The sequence below is a fragment of the Patella vulgata genome, chromosome 1, assembly GCF_932274485.2.
Source record: "Patella vulgata chromosome 1, xgPatVulg1.2, whole genome shotgun sequence".
Lineage (NCBI taxonomy): Eukaryota > Metazoa > Mollusca > Gastropoda > Patellidae > Patella > Patella vulgata.
The window spans coordinates 83924491-83943886 of record NC_065879.2 but is presented as its reverse complement, the minus strand read 5'-3'; the positions used below and the strand labels follow the sequence as shown (position 1 = coordinate 83943886).

The following is a 19396-nucleotide window of genomic DNA, read 5'->3' as shown; positions in this document are numbered from 1 at the left end:
TCCTACTGTTTTTGCATCATTCCGAATGGCTATATCGAATTCTAACTGCCAAGGGATCTTTCACGTGCATGCCAATGTGTACACGAGATCATGGTTTTCCGTGCAATCCGAACGACTAGACAGCTGTCCTTGTCAGGGCCACCATCCTGCACCAATGACATGTGGCTCCCATCTTGGTTATGCAGATAGGGAACAGGGCATGAGCTGCAGGTGTCCCCTTCGTTTATGGGCCATATCATAAGCAGCTTAAAGCTAACCCGCGGTATGCAGGCTATCAAATAACAGATGGGGAACCATGATGTCAATTCAATGCATAGGTGAAGAAGGAAATTTTTCTCCAGTTTCCTGTTTCCGTGACTACTAACCTGGTGTAGACAAGGCACGGAATTGTTCGTAACGTTTCCGGGCTTCATTTCTTGACTGCGATAATACATCTTCATTTTTCATATCATCATAATCCCCTAACCCACCTCCACCATGCTCTTTAGCCATATCATTTACTGTAAATACAAACACAGCCATATTAGTTATATAATCAACAATACAACCCAGCCACCAGACTATACATGAATGGCCTCATGCAGTCCTTCACGTTTAAGGTGCGCTTTCGCTCCTGCTCCTCTTGGTGCACCATGACTCCTGCAAATTATTTAAATCGCCCTCCTAAATACGGAGATTAATGCAGTCCTTCACATTTAAAGTGCACTTTCGCTACTGCTCCCCTTGGCACACCTTGACTCTTGCAAATTAGTTAAATCACCCTCCTAAATAAGGAGATTAATGCAGTCCCTCACGTTTAAGGTGCGCTTTCGCTCCTGCACCTCTCGACGCACTATGACTCCTGCAAATTAGTTAACTGGCTCTCCTAAATATGGAGATTAATGCAGTCCTTTACATTTCAGGTGCGCTTTTGCTCCTGCTCCTCTTGGTGCACCATGACTCCTGCAAATTAGTTAAATCGCTCTCCTAAAAAAGGAGATTAATGCAGTCCTTCACATTTAAGGTGAGCTTTCGTTCCTGCTTCTCTCAGTTAACTGGCTCTCCTAAATATTGAGATTAATAATCTACTTTCAGTTTTTGTTTATTTTTAAACTGTATATGTCCAGGCTATCAGTTTCCATGCTGATAATTCTGACGATAACATATTCACCAAATAATAATCAAGAATTCCTTTAAAAAAACACTTCTTAATTATATTGCAAGAGTAATTCTACATTTTCTTGAATTAAGAGAGCCAAATTGTATTTATGGTTTACATATTAATTCAAGAAAATGCAGAATTACTCTTGCAAAATAATTAAGAAGAGTTTTTTATGGGAGTTTTTTTCTCATTTTTGAAATTGGCAGGAGCTGTTTAAACATGAAGAACTGTTAATGAAGACAGACTAAAGCTATGCAGTGTCCTATGAGGGTCATTTTGTCTGGACAGCAATTAAATTCAAACTGTCAAGCCTTATTTATATAATAGCTGATACAACCCAACCACCAGACTGTTCATTAATTCACCAGAGAGAGAGAGAGAGAGAGAGAGAGAGAGGGAGGGTTTAACTCCACTTTACTGCACTGAATGGCCTATTGAAGACAGTCTAAAGAGCCATACAGTGTCCGACTTATGAACCATGGCCATTTAGTAATGACAACTTTTGTCATTAAATGATATAAGTGATCATTATTCTAAACTAGTGTTTAGTATATATAGAAAGTGGTTAGAAATTAGCAGGTGTGTAACTAGTTGTAAAAGTTATCACTAATGGTGTAAAAGCATGACTAAAAGATATCACTACTGGTGTAAAAGCGTGACTAATTATAACACCCATCACCATTGAAAACACAAGCCTGGCTAATAGTGGTGTATATCATTCAATAGTCACAGTTTTAACATCTTAGTGACAAAACACTTACTTAATGACTACTGACTGATTACTAACAATTTTAATGTGTGTGAGTTAGTTGTATTTTACGTCCGCTTCCACTGAGGTGATATCGCAGACAGATTTAATGAAGTAATACACATTATGTGTATAAAATGACATATTTGAGGTGCTAGTGTCGTATATATTCATTTATAAAACTTTAAAAGTTATTTGTTGATTAGTCACTCACTGATATCAACTTTACAGTGATACCACTAATTCCTTTCGAAGGGGCGAGTTGACAATGGGATTTAACGTCCACTTGACACAAGCTAGGTCATTTCGGGACTAACACATGGTTCTTTTTTATTTCAATAAATCACTTGCGGGTAGGGGGTCTCTAGCAGTGGGAGGAAACCGGAAGACCTGGAGAAAACCCACAAGGATGGATTGACGACACTACTCCTTGGCACATACAACCGGGGAATCGAAACCACGCCAGTTGACTCAATGACAGACCTTATGATACAGCACGCGAGTGCTAACCATTCGGCCATCCAACCCCGCTATTGCCAAATCAATCAAACCACAAAGCAAACCGTACATGATAAACTTGTTAATTTTGGGACTAACATATGGTAAATTTTATATCTATAATTCACTTGCAAGCAGGGGTCTTTAGCTGTGGGAGGAAACACAGAGGACCTGGAGAAAACCCACCAGGTTAGGCAGGCGATCCTACTCCTCGTCACATACCTTGCCACTTAACGCATACATTAGACCACTGGACCACTCAACTCTATCAGTGATATTTATAATTAATAATGCTAGGTTCCCACTATCACGGTTGCACTACGATTGAAATCACGGTTTTAATCGTGGTGATCCTATCAGGTCTTATCATACATATATTGAGGTCTAAATCATGTTGATTGTATCGAAACGTATCCGAAAGTATCTGCACGTACCAGATCGTGGACTCAACAGGGATAATCCTATCATAACACATCACATGACAGTGGGAACCCCTATAATGATATTCATAATTAATAGTGATTCTATAAACATTAATATAAGCATGTAAGTGTATCGGACTCAGACCACTCAACCAAGTTGCAATAGTTATAGTTATACTAGTTCTATAAATATAAGCATGCTGGCTTATGATTTGATGAAGGCCTATATCATAATCAAAAAGTAAAAGGGGTTGATTTTTTTAACTGTATTATTTTTAGTGTTTTTATTTATGTATAAATATAATTATTACTTGTTTTTAGAATATCTAATGGTAAATATAAGTATATTTATCACCCAATAATACATTCTACAGTAGACATTGTGGGATATATCATAATCTACTGCGATATTTCCTTAGGAGATATGGCTTTACATCAATTTGATTGTTCAATTAAAAATTAACTACTTTATTTTTATTTTCAAAGAACAATTCATTTTTTATTAAAAGTAAGTTCTTTTTTTTCTTAAAAAGAACTATTTTTTATTTAATTGACCGTGAAGCAAACACTGGGTCAATATATAGGACTTGCAATAGTTGAATTGCTGTCAAAAAAATGATGTATCACTACGCCATAATGTAATCAGGTTCAGTAAAAGTGAAATTTATAGCAAAGAATTATATTTATTTATTTGTGCATGTAAGAAAGAATTGGGTCATAAATAAAATCTCCTACTCATCTTTTTTGATATAAAACAATATCAAAACTCGTCGATAAAGTAAAAAAAAAAAATCGGCAAAGCCTCGTTTTTTTTTTACTTTATCGACTTGAGTCAATATTTTTTGATATCAAAAAAGACTCGTAGGAGATTCTGTATATAATACTTGTTTCTAGAATATCTAATGGTAAATATAAGAATATCTAATGGTAAATATAATTCTTACTTGTTTCTAGAATATCTAATGGTAATTCTCCTCCTGTATCATAACTTAAACCAGCTTCATGTGGTAGTTGTAACTGTTGGGACTGTAATTGTTTCTCTGACCGGGCGTTACAGATATTGCGTAATTCCTGCTTCACGTACTGCGATGTTGAATTAGGCACCATATCCATACTCTTTTTACTGATTAAAATAAAACAAATAATATTAAGATAGGTTGCCAGGCAATGGAACATACGCCCACAGCAGCTAACTCGTCTGGGCAGTCGACAAGGGTTGTCATATATTTTTGCTTTTGTAGGTAAAAGAAGCATTTATAAGACACTGATATCAATTTCATACAGATCTAAAGTTCACAAGGTTCAACAAAGTGAAACAGGGGCCATAACTGTAGAAGTTATTAACAGAAATTGCTTAAATTCAATAGACCTCTTCATTTTGCAAATCTCAATAATGCATTTAAATTTAATACAGATCAGATAGTAACTTTTAGTGGTTAGAGCGTTCACAAAGTTCTACAAAGTGAAACAAGGACCATAACTCTAGAAGTAATTAACAAAAATTGTTGAAATCAAATGGGATACTTCGTCTAACTAATGTAAACAACATTTCGAAGTGACCAGATAATAAATGTAAATGGACGGAGGCAACCGCAATATACAACCACATTTCCATGTGGGCGTATAAAAATGCCTGTTTACCATATTTCTAATTATTACAAACACCCTTTGATCTAATATATACTAAACACCATTGTGTTTGGATAGTGCGTCATCAAATTCCTGATTTAAAGGGTTCTTTTAGGTCATAATTTAACCCTTTCAATTTGGACTCCCTGAAACTTCATGTGGTATGTAGTATTTATATCTAGTATATACAGTATAGTAAACACCATTTATATGTAGTATATATAGTAAACACCATTATATTTAGTATATATAGTAAACACCATTTATATCTAGTATATATATAGTAAGTAAGTATATATATACACCATATCTAGTATAGTAAACACCATTTATATCTAGTATATATAGTAAACACCATATAGTAAACACCATATCCAAGTTGAAAGAGAGATCATATACCAGTGAAAAGGGGAGTGAGAAAGAGAAATGGAGAGAGAGAGAAATGGGGTTTAACTCCATTCCACACAAACTAGGTCATTTCGGGACTAACATATGGTTTAATTTTATTTCAATAATTTGCTTGCGTATAGGGGTCTTTAGCAGTGGGAGGAAATGGGAGGACCAGAAGAAAACAAACAAGGTTAGTCAGGCGACCCTACTCCTTGTCACTTACAAGCGTTTAATCGAAACCACTCAACTAGACAGCTGTTGATGGAAATTATGATTTCATGCGCATTAAGCCAATTTTGAAAACCTGGGCTGAAAATCATTGCTAACGTTAGATGCCTTGATGCAGATTTACCTTAGACCAGCTGATACTAAATAATGTTATTTTTACTGATGAATTTAATTCTATCAATAGAATGTCATAGTAACTTATCCAGGCCATAATCAACTCTCGATGGCATCAGATTTCTCCGATATTAAATAGATTAGAATGGTTCATCTATATTTTGATTCAAGCTAAAAATGGAGGAGCGAGAATTAGCTTCGAACAACCAGTACGGTGGTTGAAATTATTGCACACGTCTTGTCAAACCTTAATGGCTAATATCTTTGCTTGCAATAGAGTAATTTAAATGAAATTTTCAAATTATTCATTTTGCATTATCTATTTTCAAACTATTATAGCAAGAATGGCTAGCTCTTTATCTAAATCTTACATAATGTATCTTTAAGTAAGTTCGATATGATAAAATCGCCGATGATTTTATCACGATATACCGAAAAATCTGTATATTGCCCAAGCCTACTTTAATAAAATAACTTCGCCCAACCCTACTTTAATAAAATAACTTACCTTTCTAGACCAGACATTGGAGAATCTATAAAATTAGACAAGTCGAAATCATTGAAGGATTGGCTGGTATTATTAGAGCTGACCGATGTTGATAAAGGAGTTGCTGAATAACTTGGAGGGGCCGACATGGGTTGGGAGTTGTTGAAGCCACCACTGGACATAGCACCCTGACTGTAAGGTGGACTGACTTGTTGGGGTCCTGGAGGAGGAGGCGGGGGTGGACGACTCGTACTGTTAGGCGACATCAACATGGGATCTGGACTGTTACCAAATGGACTGTGGGGGGTTCTGGGAGATCCCCGACCTACAATATCAACATAAAAGATTATTTTCTTGTAGGCTATGTGTCTTATAAAAGGCTTTTTTTCAATCTATTAGACATGCCATGAAATAAGAATTTGATCATGTGCAAATTACAATAAATAGGTCTACATTCAATTAATAATTTTTATGGGACAATCGCTAAAATGACATTTTAGGGGGGTGGAAAAATCTGAGGTAAACAAAACATTTTAAACTTTGTCCAGATGGCTTATTCCAACTGTCAAGGGATTTTTACGTGCACACACAACCTTGTTTTTTCATCCCATCTGACACTGTCCTTGCCAGCCCTATGTCTTGTACCACTGACAATAGAACCCTGTGACAGAATATCCTGAGGAACTTTCTCGGCCAAAACCGGGCGCAAACTCAAGACGAAATGAAATGGGGTTTAACGTTCTACTCCTAAACTAGGCTAATGAAGACAGGCATATGCCATACAGTGGGAAATTTTGCCCAGGCAGTGACGCTGCGGCCTACTCTTATATCGAATTCCAACTGCCAAGGGATCTTTTGCGTGCACGCCAATATGTACACAGGACCTCGGTTTTCCGTCCCATCCGAACAACTAGACAGCTGTCCTTGTCAGGCCCTCCGTCCTGCATCACTGACAAGGGGAAACCACGCCCGAACCCAAGATCCCTTGGTTTGTGAGCTTATGGTCTTGAAGTGAAAGCCCTAGTCTTATGGCACGAGTTTTGTATTTTACCTGGAGGTAAACTCATCTGTCTTTGTAACATCTGTCTGGCATACAACTGTTGATTTTGAGGTGATTGTGGCAGCAGACCCATCTTGGACTGATTACCAGTAAACTGGGTATCTGGTAGCGTAAAACCACTAGGTGGAGGAGCAACACCAGAGTTGGGTATATTACCACCAGATAAAGATCTGTGACGCTGTATATTATATTGTCCTGTCTGTAATAGGAATATATATATATTACACATCTTAGGAGACAGAAAGAGAGAGAGAGAGAGAGAGTAATGTGGGTTAACATCTGAGGAGAGAGAGACAGTGTAAATAAATTGGTCTATGCAATAATTTGGTATATTAAATTGTCCTGTTTGTGATAGGAAATAGTTACAAATCTATATAATTTACACATCTTAAGAGAGAGTAATGGGGGTTAACATTGTCTTGTCTGTAATAGAAATTAGTTGAAACACTATATAATTTACACATCTTAAGAGAGAGATAGAGAGAGACAGAGTAATGTGAGTTAACATCTGAGGAGAGAGATAGTGTAAATAAACTGATCTATGCAGTAAGAAAGAAATGGGGGTTATGCATCTTAGGAGAGAGAGATGGAAAGAGTGAAATGTAAATAAATGGGTTTATGGATCGAGAGAGAAATGGGGGTTAACATCTGAGGAGAGGGAGAGAGAGAGGCGGGGGGGGGGGGAGAGAAAGAGAGAGAGAGAAATGGGGTTTAACGTCCACTCGACACAAACTAGGTCATTTCGGGACTAACATATGGTTTAATTTTATTTCAATAATTCGCTTGCGCGTAGGGGTCTTTAGCAGTGGGAGGAAACCGGAGGACCCGGAGAAAACCCACGAGGTTGGACAGGCGACCCTACTCCTTGTCACGTACAACCGGGGATTCGAAACCACGCCAGTCGACTCAATGACAGACTTTATGATACAGCGCGCGCACGCTAACCATTCAGCCATCCAACCCCCCGGGGAGAGAAAGAGAGAGAGTAGTGTAAATAAATTGGTCTATGCAGTGAGAGAGACATGGGACATAAACTCGGCCATTTTGGCACCAATATAATATACAATTCTATTTCAATCATTCACAACGGAAGGAAATCAGACGACCTGGAAAAACTCACGAGGGTGGGCAGGCACCATTGTTTTACGGAATCCACAAACTACAGATTAACCCTTTCATTAGGTTTCAATCTGGAACCGAGAATAGCTTAGATGACAGTAAACCACAATTGTGAATAGCGATTTATTAGTTATTTATAATTTATTTCTTTTTTGGCCAATCTGAATTGTCCATAGACATTGTACCTTAAAAAATATGGTGGTGCCTTTATCAAAGAGAAAGAGAGAGAAATGGGGTTTAACGTCCACTCAACACAAAATGTCTTTTCGGGACTAACATATGGTCCAATTATATTCAATAATTCACTTGCATGTAGGGGTTTTTAGCAGTGGGAGGAAACTTCACCACCCAAAGAAAACCCGCGAGGTTGGATAGTTGATCCTACTCCTTGGCAAGTACATACTGCCAATCCAAACCATGCCATTAAATGTGTAATACTATGAAGTTGAATTTTGCCAAGACAGTGGAAACCTCAGGACACAAACAAAACCCAAATGGTTGTATAGCGGACCCTACTCCTCATTTGGTACAAACTGGGAATCCTATAAAGGAGAACTCTGCCGAGACAGCATAAATAGAACACATTATAATATTAAGAAAAATTTGTCACTTACCATGCCCGTTTGTTGTGGTCGCATATTCCACTGTTGTTGTTGCGATGGGGCGTTAAAGTGGGGAGATAACTGTGAGGGGGGAGTGGAAGGAGGTAACATGGGACTAAGAGGTTGTAAATTCCCTGTGTTGTAACGAGGAGATAATGGACTTGGTAAACTTTGACCTCTCTGAAATAACAAACAGATTTAATTTAATTTGCTGACTTTGCATTTATGAAATAAAAATTACAGCAATATAAATTTAAAACATAAATTTCAAAACAATAACCAAATTACCAGATTTCTGTTTTTCGGTGTACATATAAATAAATATCCAATTTAATCATAAAAAGATGTTTTGTTTAAAAAGTTCAAAACTAAAAAATTTGGTAACTAAAAGTTTTTGAACAGTTTTTAAAAAAAGTCTTTTTCCCAAGGTTGTACCCAACTTCATGGTTCAATTTCATTTCAATAATTCGCTTGCGTGTAGGGGTCTTTATCAGTGGGAGGAAACCAGCGGACCCACAGAACCCACGAGGTTGGACAGGCGACTCTACTAATTGTCACACATAACCAGGGAATTGAATCCACACCAGTTGACTCAATGACAGACCATATGAAACAGCGTGCACATGCTAACCATTTGACCATCCAACCCACCCAGAAGTTGTGAAAGTTATAAACTAACCTGAACTGGTAATGTCACATTAGGAGCATGACCTGTATTCATTAGTTCATTTAAATTCTCTGGAAATGGTGGTTGATTACCATCTAAACTATTACTCTACAATAAACACAACAATAATTAAATCACTTTGACGCTGATCAAAAACAGGGGAGCATCAAGAGTATCAGGCGTGCTCAGCAGGACCGTGGCAAGAGATATAAATGATATGGAAATGGGCTTTAACGTCCTACTATTCTGTTCCGATTGGTCTAATGACGACGGGCATACGCCATACAGTGTGCTATGAGGGAAATTTTGCCAAGACTGCAATGCTATGGCCTTCGAATTCCAACTGCCAAGGGATAATTTACATGCAATCCAATGTGTACACGGAACCTCAGTCTTTCATCCCATCCAAATGACTATACATTGTCCCTTGCCAGGCCCTTGGAAATTTTGCCAAGACTGTGGTGCTACGGCCTTCACTTATATCGAATTCCAACTGCCAAGGGATCTTTTACATGCACGCCAATGTGTAGACAGGACCAAATGACTATACATTGCCCTTGCCAGACCCTCGGTCCTGCATCAATGACGAGAAGAAACCACAAGGAAAATCCTGATGAACATTTTCATTCAATGAAGGGATCAAACACAGGACCTTTATTTTAGCGAGCTAACATCTTACTCACTGAGCCACCGTGGCTCCCTTAAAGGGACAATAACACTCTTGCTGGATTGACAGCTCCAGAAAATAAATAATAGCCTTATTCTAACTACTAGTTGTTTAAGTGTCCTACCTGTTTTGTAAATTATCCATTACATCCTATTTTACTTGTCCAGAGGGTTCGAAAATATTTTTAAATCCAAGTCACATTTGAAAAGGTTTACATTAGGCTTTTCACATCATTTAGTAGAATTTTTCCAATTTTTTAAATTAGGTGTGATAAGATGAAATTTGTATCACCAATTAATTGGAATATTGTAAAATAGTACAATTTGTTGACCAGAATAAAGATTGTGACATATTATTCAGTTACAACAAGAGTGGTATTGAGCCTTTAAAAGGATAAACATATTGTAAAAGTATCTTACTGCTTGAAATCGTGGACCAAACTGCCTCATATGTTGTTGTTGTAGTAATCTCTGTCGTTCCACAGCTTGTAAACGTTGTCGCTTCTCAAACTGTTTTTGTTTTTGTTGTTGAAGTATAGATTGGCGAACCTGGGCTCCCATAGCACTCTGATTCATACCACGGAACATATGACGTGTTGGAGGCTGTCCTGGTATACCACCTAAAACAAAACATTGTATATATAAATATTAATACATTTCAAATTTCAAAGTTAGAGGAAGAAAGAGAGAGAAATGTGGTTTAAACGGCCACTTGACACAAACTAAGTCATTTCGGGACAAACTTAAGGTTCAATTTTATTAAATAATTCGCTTGCATGTAGTGGTCTTTAGCGAGGAATCAAAACCACTTGCCACAATGACAGACCTTATGGTTTCACGCACACACGTAAAACCACTATGGCCTACTTATGTCAAATTTCCCCTGTCAAGGTTTTCTTTTAATGTGCACACAGGACCTCAGGTTTTTTGTCCCACCCGAACGACTAGACAATGTTCCTCGTTAGGCCTTCTGTCCTGCACCACTGACAAGAGAGAAACCATGCCGGAAAATCCTGAGGAATTTTCTGTTCCAACAACAGAATCGAATTTGGGACCCCCTGCCGGTTAGTGAGCCAGTATCTTACTCCCTGAGCTACCGAGGTTATCATTTTTGAAAAAACTAAGAAAGAAAAAAATGTTTAGAAAATAAAATGACAAATTATATATCTTACCCTGTGGTTGTGAAAAGCGAGGCCCATGTTGTCCCACGGGTACCCCTTGTAACGCTGGGTTGTATCCGGGTGGTAGTCCAGAACAATTAGGCACCTGTTGATGATTATACTGTCCATCTATACCCGGAGGTAACCCACCCATACCTTGTTGACCAAGACTTTGATTCATACGATTCTGGGCTTGCGATGCCATCTGTCTGTTCAAGAGCTCGGACATCATTGGTTGACTAAAGTTAGTATTGTTGACGTCTTCTCCCATTAGCTGACGTTGAATCGCGTTAATAGCCATTTGATCACTAGCATCTTGACTATTATAGGCAGGCGGGTTCTGACTTGCGCTGCTTAATAGAATATCAATATCAGACCAATTATTAGAGTCTCCTATCAGCTGCTCTAATTGGCTGATGAGTGCTGCGTCATCAGTGGAGGGCACGTCTGTAGAATTTGTTGAAGGGGGTTGCGACTGTTTGGGGGGTGTTTGTTGTTGTTGGTGATGGGGGTTTGTTGAGGGGTATGAGGGAAGATTTGAGGGTTGTTGATGATGCTGTTGTTGTTGTTGTTGTTGTTGTTGAGTATGGGGTTGTTGTTGAGACGGTTGTTGTTGGTGTTGTTGTTGTTGTTGTGGATTGGAACTGTTGCTGTTAAAACTTATATCTTGTTCCAAGTCAGCAGCCTGCTGTAGGATTTGTTGTAGTAGAGGGTCGCTGGTGTCACCGTTATTATCGACCTCCATTGATTCCGATTGGTTCAACAACTGCTGGATGGCGTCGAGCTGGCTGTTCTCACTTTCGTAATTCGAGTTCAGGAACGAATCTTGACTGGATTCACTAAAGGGCGGGTAACTCTGATTAGGCTTGGTGTTACCTGGGAAGGGAATATTTGGATTAGTCTGTGGATTATCCCGTGGGTTCGGCATGTTACCCTCCTTATCCTTATTCTCGTTCTTCACCTGTATCAGACGCTCAATTATATTTTTGGGAATTCTACTTTGGGGAACCAAGGTCGGCTTTACCGTCTGCTGGGTACTTAAAACCATATTTTCCTTCGCAGCTTTTTTCGACAACAATTGAGCCAGGAGAGCATTTTTCTGGGATAGACGACTCTGACTCGGTTCCGTGTCGGACATGTCAGTGCTATCCACATCGGATGCCGATGCCTTTCTTTTCTTTTGTACACGGAGCCTCATTTCCATCTCGCGTGTTGTATTGGTATTCGAATCGCGCTCCCACAACGAATTTAACAAACTGTCTAGGGTTTTATTCTGCATGAGGTTGGCATCAGTAGCAGATTTCTTATTGTTGCTGTTGAACATCCGTAATATAGATTCATCCATCAATGGATGTTGCTGGGAAGGATTTGGCTGGGAAGAGGATGAGGGTTGGAGATCCTGGTGACCTGACTGATGCCGTGATCTTGATCCACTGTCTGCCTCTCTAATGGTTGTTTCCTACAGACGAAAATATAAATAAATCAGCTGATAATTAATAAAAAATTTGGGCTTGCACGACCATTCCAATAAGGGCCATTATTTGGCAGATTTGACCAATTTCCTCAAATTGGGCCCCGCAGCTCACCAACCTAAAAAATTTTCAGACTGCCAGGTGTGGCTATTTTCAGGTATTAATCAACTGATAATTGTGAAGTAAAGCATAGTTGGCCTTCAATTTGACTGAATATAGGCCTAGTTAATGTAATTCATATCCTGCAATATACAAATATTCATATCCTGTAACTTTCGGCCCCCCCAAAATAGGTCCCACATTTTCTACAACAGTAAACCAGGTAGCCTATCGTACATGCATTTTTGATTAACAACAGGATTAGACAAGAGTGGATGCTATACAATATACTGAAAACTGAAAGTATACATATTTACTTGACCCTTTAAAACCCGCGAGTGAAAGTTTATGAACATATAATGAACACACCCTTGTGAATCAAAGTTTATGTGTGTGCAAGTTTGAGAATACTTAAAATACAGATTTAATGCTAGCGTACCATTATTTCATATAATGGTAATGGCAAAGTGCCAAGCGTACATTATTTATACTAGTTGAAATATTGGACCCGTGCTGGATAGTGTCTGTATTTTAAGTTCTTTAATGCGTAATATATAGATATTGCCCTTGTGCTAAACACACTCGTGCAATATCAATATATTACTTAATGTCTCGCACTCGACCATTAAACTACACTTAATGTATATACCCCTGTGAATCGAAGTTTATTAGAGAGAGACCAACACGATCCCCCCCGCAAAGTTTATGAACATTTATTATACATACCCCTGGAGTTAACATACTATTCTCTTCTTCTTGTAATAATTTCTGGAGAAGTTCACTTGGAACTTTTTTGGAATCACCTGTTTCTTCCACTTCTTCTTCTTCTCCAGTCGCTTCTCCTCCATCTGGACTATCGTCATTCAATAATTGCTAAAAAAGAAAAAAAAAACAACATATCACAATTATATTTATTTAAGATAGGTTGCCAGACAATGAAATGAATGCCCACATCTGCACTATCATCATTCAATAATTGTTATCCTCCCCCCCTCCAAAAAAAAAAAACACGGCAACTTACATGTGGCCCCTGGCTGAAAATGTCTGGGGCACTTGCATCACACAAATGATCCCTGGATGTGGTCCTGGTGGCCAGGTAATGAAACATACACCCACAGCAGCAGAAAAGAAATGACATGAAATGGGGTTTAACATCCTGCTTGTTGGCACCGACAGGGCAAATGAAGGCAGATATATGCCACCGCCCTACTATACATCAGATTTCAACTGCCACAGGTATGTGTATGCCTAGCCAGGCTCTACATCCTGTGCCACTGACAAAGGGGAGAGAGAGAGAGAGAAATGGGGTTTAACGTCCACTCGACACAAACTAGGTCATTTCGGGACTAACATATGGTTTTAACTTTATTTCAATAATTCGCTTGCGCGTAGGGGTCTTTAGCAGTGGGAGGAAACTGGAGGACCCGGAGAAAACCCACGAGGTTGGACAGGCGACCCTACACCTTGTCACGTACAACCGGGGATTCGAAACCACGCCAGTAGACTCAATGACAGGCTTTATGATACAGCGCGCACGTGCTAACCATTCAGCCATCCAACCCCCCTCCACTGACAAAGGGAAACAAATATGTCAATCAATGTCAAATAAAGTTCGGGTATTGTCTTTCCGACGTGAATGACTCAATACTGTACCTTTCCAGACTCTCCCATCCTTTATCACTGACAAAGGGAAACAAATATAGCAATCAATCGTTTATCAAAATCAAAATAAAGTCAAGGTATCTATTTTGCCTCAGCATCCATAAGATTATTCTAAGTGATAAAGGGCAATAAATCTGGCAATAATGATCTGAAATTGCTGAAAATCAATAGGCGCCCTTGGACTATAAACAATGTGTTTTAAGTTTTAAGTCAATTGGATAGGGAAGAGAGAGAAATGGGGTTTAACGTTCACTTGACACAAACTAGGTCATTTTTGGACTAACATGGTTCAATTTTATTTCAATAATTCGCTTGCATGTAGGGGTCTTTAGCTGTGGGAGGAAACCGGCAACCATACTCATCACGTACATGCAGGGAATCGAAACCATGCCACTTGACTCAATGACAGACCTTCTGATACAATGCGCACATGTTAGCCATTTGACCATTCCTGTATTCAAAGCAAAGACCACCTTACCTTTAAAATGGCGTTGGATGGTTTTTTAGCCTCAGCTTCATTCCTGTCAAGATCAATGTTGGCTTCGTTATCATTCTTATTGGATGTCTGAGGTGAACTTGTGACCTCTTGATCCATAATTGACGGCACTCCTTCACCATCGTCATCCTGACTCAACAACTTCTTTAATATTAAATTGTCCTTTTTCTCGTCGCGAAGTTTACCGTTAACACTCTCCCCATCCTCGTTCGACGTACTCTGAGGTTTTTCTGGCGAGCTCTGCCCCGTGCCCGGTTGAGGCGACTGACTAATGCTTTCAAAAGGAGAATAGTCCAAACGGTCCATAAATGAGCGAGCTGATGAAGCGGACTCGCTCCGAGCTATTTTCGGCTGCTTGTACAATGCACTTGATTTGTTAAAGGAGGTATCTTGAGTAAGTAGCTGACACAGTTTTCCCGTTCGTCCAGCCCCACCCCCGTTAGACGTATCAAAATTGATCTTGTCTGCGTAGCGAGGGGACAAGTCAGCTGATAGTGAATGTTCTAGAGGACGATGAGGACTGTGTGAACTAACCGAACTGGAAACGGGTTGTAAATCTTGGCTTAAACTTCGACCCCACGATGAGGCTGCTGAAAAATAAAAAATAAAACAATATTAATACAATCAGATGCATTCAGGTTTAAAATTTAGAAAAGTTAGATGGTTCTTAATGTGAAATTTCTAATCAACCACCAGAGAGAGAGAGAGTGTGGTTTAATGTCCATAACACAAGACTGGGTCATTTCAAGACTAACATATAATTCGATTGCCTGTATGGGTCTTAAGTAGTGGGAAGAAACTGGAGGACCTAGAGAAAACTCACGAGGATGGCCAGGCGACCCTACTCCTTGTCATGTACAACCAGGGAATCAAAACCACACCACTTGACTCAATGACAGACCTTATGATCTGATGTGCATGTGCTAAACCATTTGATCACCCAACTCCCCAATAGTCAACAACAGGAGAGAGAGAATGGGGTTTAACAGCCACTCGCCAAAAACTAGTGCATTTTGGGGCTAATATATGGTTCAATTTTATTTCAATACTTTGCTTGCCCATAGGGGTCTTTAGCAGTGGGAGGAGACCAGAGAAAACCCACAAGCTTGTACAGGCGACCCTATTCCTTGTCACATACAGCCGGGGAATCGAAACCACGCCAGTTAACTCAATGACAGACCTTATGATACAATGTGCAAGCGCTAACCATTCAGTTTTCCAACCCCCCAACAACAGAAGGAAGCGACTGACAACTCTCACTAGTTTTTGCCTGTCACATCACAAATTGAATATACCAGTTTGAATGAAATCACTACAAGTTGTCTGAAGCAAACAACCCATAAAGACCGTAACATTTTTATTCTTTTGTAAAGAATTGGAGTATTTGCCTGACACTAAAACATATTAAAGCACAACAATACATGAAGAAATTATCAAAAATAATCAAAATTTAATAGGATTCTTCCTAGCACTAACATAACAACAAAACATGTACCAGTAATCTATTAAAGCTTCATTATTTCTAACAGAATAGATTAAACATGCATTATGCAAGAGCAAAATCTGCTTATTACAGGTCTTTCTTTAGGCCTGAAATGTTATCTAAATTATCAATTAGACATTAATTAACTTATCCAGACCATAATAAACTCTCGATGTCAAGGCTAGCCTTCGATGTAGGCTGGATTAGATTCCTATATGCCGCTAATGGCTATTGATAATTAAATCATTAAAAGTGGATAATCGAGACTATGCTGTTTATATAAATGATTTTAGTAATGATGACTGAGACTATGCAAAAATTTCAGCCGCTTCTTTCTCGGCTCATAGTGGATCAATTTGACTGAAATTTTCAGCAAATTACCTTTGCAAATTACCTTTACACTATCTAGTTTTTAACTATTATAGGGAGAACTGCCATCTCTTTATCTTATCTCCCATAATGTATCTTTAACACATGACACAATGATAGTTTATTTCTGGCATTATATATACCAGTAATCATATGATAACTTGAGCTGTTTTTAATGCTGTCGTATCAAAATTACAAACTGTACTTCTCTACTCCTTTGGGCTAAATATAAATAAGACCCAACTCTTATTTCGGATTCCATGAAAGGGTCTAAAGCAGTGGGAGGAAACTGGAGAACCCATAGAAAACCCACGAGGTTGGACAGGCGACCCTAGTCCGTGGCACGTAGAAGTCAGGAATCGAAACCATACCACTTGACTCAATGACAACTAATTTGATTTTGCTCGTAAGGGGTCTTTAGCAGTGGGTGATCTTCCCCTTTTTATCATGTACAAGTGGGGAATTTTATATGGATTGAATAAGATAAAGAACTTACTAGCTGGTGGAGACATCATTGGATTCTTCTTCTGTTGTCCAGCCATATGATACTGAGCCCTCATTTGTCCTGCTGATCCCGGACTCCTCTGTCCCGGATACCCTGGTAGACGACCAGACGGCACTTGAAAACTACTACTCCGTGGTCCTGGACTGACTGGATATCCAGGACTCGTCTGTCCGTCGAAGGACAGCGAGTTATTTCGTTGTGTAAAATTAAGGGCTGAAGGTTTTTTATTCCCAAGGCCATTATTACTGCCGCCAGGACTAGGCATAGTGTTCAGTATGGAACTATTAGGTGACATTTTCGGTAGTCCTTGCCAGGGATTGGACGTGACGGGACTACTTCCAGACGTGGAAACGTTCGTTAAACTATTCAACAAATCACTAGATCCCTCCGAACCGAACACACTATCCCAATTATTGGAGTTCAAAAAGTCAAAATCACTCATAGTGTCACTTATATTCATTTTACTCGAAGATTGTGGGCTCATAAAATTATTCTGTCCACCTAGAACGCCCATAGGTAGCGATGAAGAGAGACCGGACGACATATTGTTTCCACGGTTACTAGAGCCAGAAGGTCCTATTATTGACTTCATTAAACTGGTGGATGCTGAGCCTTTTAATTCAACTTCTGAATCACATTCTCTGGAAGAAAAAAGACATTGATGATAAATTTAGTGCAGCCATTTTCTTGTATTAAAACAAACTGTGGCAAAGCAAAAAGGAAAACATCCTACACTATTTGGTTCTATGGAAACACCAAATTTATTGAATACACCAACATTCAGCCCTTGTTCATTTCGCTTTTTGATAGGCATTGAGCAATCAAACTGATTGTGTGTTCTAAACATTCAAGCTGTATAGAGTTCGGGTCATCATCGATCAAAAAAATACCACATCAGGCCCTGAGTTCACAAAGCATTCTCAGACTTGAGATAAGAATTGACCCAAAATTGTTTGCCTTATTTTACTAAAATTACAGCCCTTTATAAAACTTTTTATTGTTTTAATGTATCAGATACATCAATAAGAAATGAAATGGGGTTTAAAGTCCTACTGTTCTGCTCCTATACTGGCTAATGAAGACAGGCATACGCCATACAGTGTGCTATGGGGGAAATTTTGACCGGGCAGCGGCACTATCGCCTACTCTTATATCGAATTCCAACTGCCAAGGGATCTTTTACGTCATTCCAATGTATACACGGGACCTCGGTTTTTTGTCCCATCCAAACGACTAGACAGCTGTCCTTGTCAGGCCCTCCATCCTGCATCACTGACAAGGGAAAACCACGCCTGAAAATCTGAAGGAACTTTCTCGGCCAATGCAGGGATCGAACACCCGACCTCCAGGCTAGCGAGCCAGCGTCTTACCCACTTAGCCACGTGATCCCCATACATCAATAAGAAACTGTGTGTTTCTGGATCAAAGATATTTCTCATAAACAGTGATTAAAAGTTGAGTAAATTCTTAACTTAAGTCTGAGAATGCTTTGCGAACTCGGGTCAGATAAAGCTAATCGAAGATGCTAGCTTCTTTCAAATAACAATCTGATTAAAATACAGATCTATATTTCGTTTATTTTTTTTTTATTACTTTCGATGGCCTGCCTACACTACATGAAGATCTGACACGTTACAGTGGGAGTTCACGTTAGGGGTCAAACAAGTGGCTTTTGACCCTATAATGTCAGTCATTGATTAATCAATCAGCGTTGACGTTTCTGGTGGTTTACCCACAGTTCCGTGCATCAAAAGGCCAAGAACTCGCCGTAACAGATCCTAGTGTAGTAAAGTCAAGTAAAACGAAATTTTGAACTATAAAAACGAAACGAAATAGAATCTGTGTTTTAATCAGATTGTTTCAATATGAAAAGCAAAATAACTGCAATATTTTGATATTAAAAAAAAAAATACATGGCGATCAATCAATATTGTCCACATGTGAAAACAAAATACTGGGCTGGATTGGTGCAATTATTACCACATGCAGTAGTAAATAGATTTTTTAGTTACTGGTACTACTAGTCTACTAGTTGCTGGTAAGCCTAGTCTATCAGCTGTGTCACTACTCACTGGAAAAACTGGAAATATCCCTTTAGATTATCTTGTTACTGGTATGACAAGTCTACCAGCTGTGTCACTACTCACTGGACAAAATGGCAACATCCCTTTATCTGATTTTCATGAGGACACAAAACATAATTGTTCTCTCACTGTCACAGCATTTATTATAAAGATAATAAAATTTCTGTTCTCGCACTGTCACAACATTTATTAAAAAGATATTAAAATTTCTGTTTTCGCACTGTCACAACATTTATTAAAAAGATATTAAAATTTCTGTTCTCGCACTGTCACAACATTTATCAAAAAGATATTA

General features: G+C 38.8%; 1 protein-coding gene across 3 annotated transcripts in view; it reads right to left on the bottom strand.

Moving 5' to 3' along the window:
- The window catches only part of LOC126821800 (nuclear receptor coactivator 2), a 124241-nt gene that overhangs the window by 8606 nt on the left and 96239 nt on the right, over positions 1-19396 (bottom strand). For all 3 annotated transcript variants that reach the window (XM_050550302.1, XM_050550317.2, XM_050550327.2), the window contains 11 exons: positions 17009-17658; positions 14643-15250; positions 13229-13375; positions 10944-12390; positions 10192-10391; positions 9118-9213; positions 8451-8618; positions 6709-6916; positions 5679-5982; positions 3754-3932; positions 366-500 (listed from right to left, as the gene is read on the bottom strand). In XM_050550302.1, the coding sequence (XP_050406259.1) occupies positions 366-500; positions 3754-3932; positions 5679-5982; positions 6709-6916; positions 8451-8618; positions 9118-9213; positions 10192-10391; positions 10944-12390; positions 13229-13375; positions 14643-15250; positions 17009-17658 (4142 nt within the window). The remainder of the gene's footprint in view (positions 1-365; positions 501-3753; positions 3933-5678; positions 5983-6708; positions 6917-8450; positions 8619-9117; positions 9214-10191; positions 10392-10943; positions 12391-13228; positions 13376-14642; positions 15251-17008; positions 17659-19396) is intronic.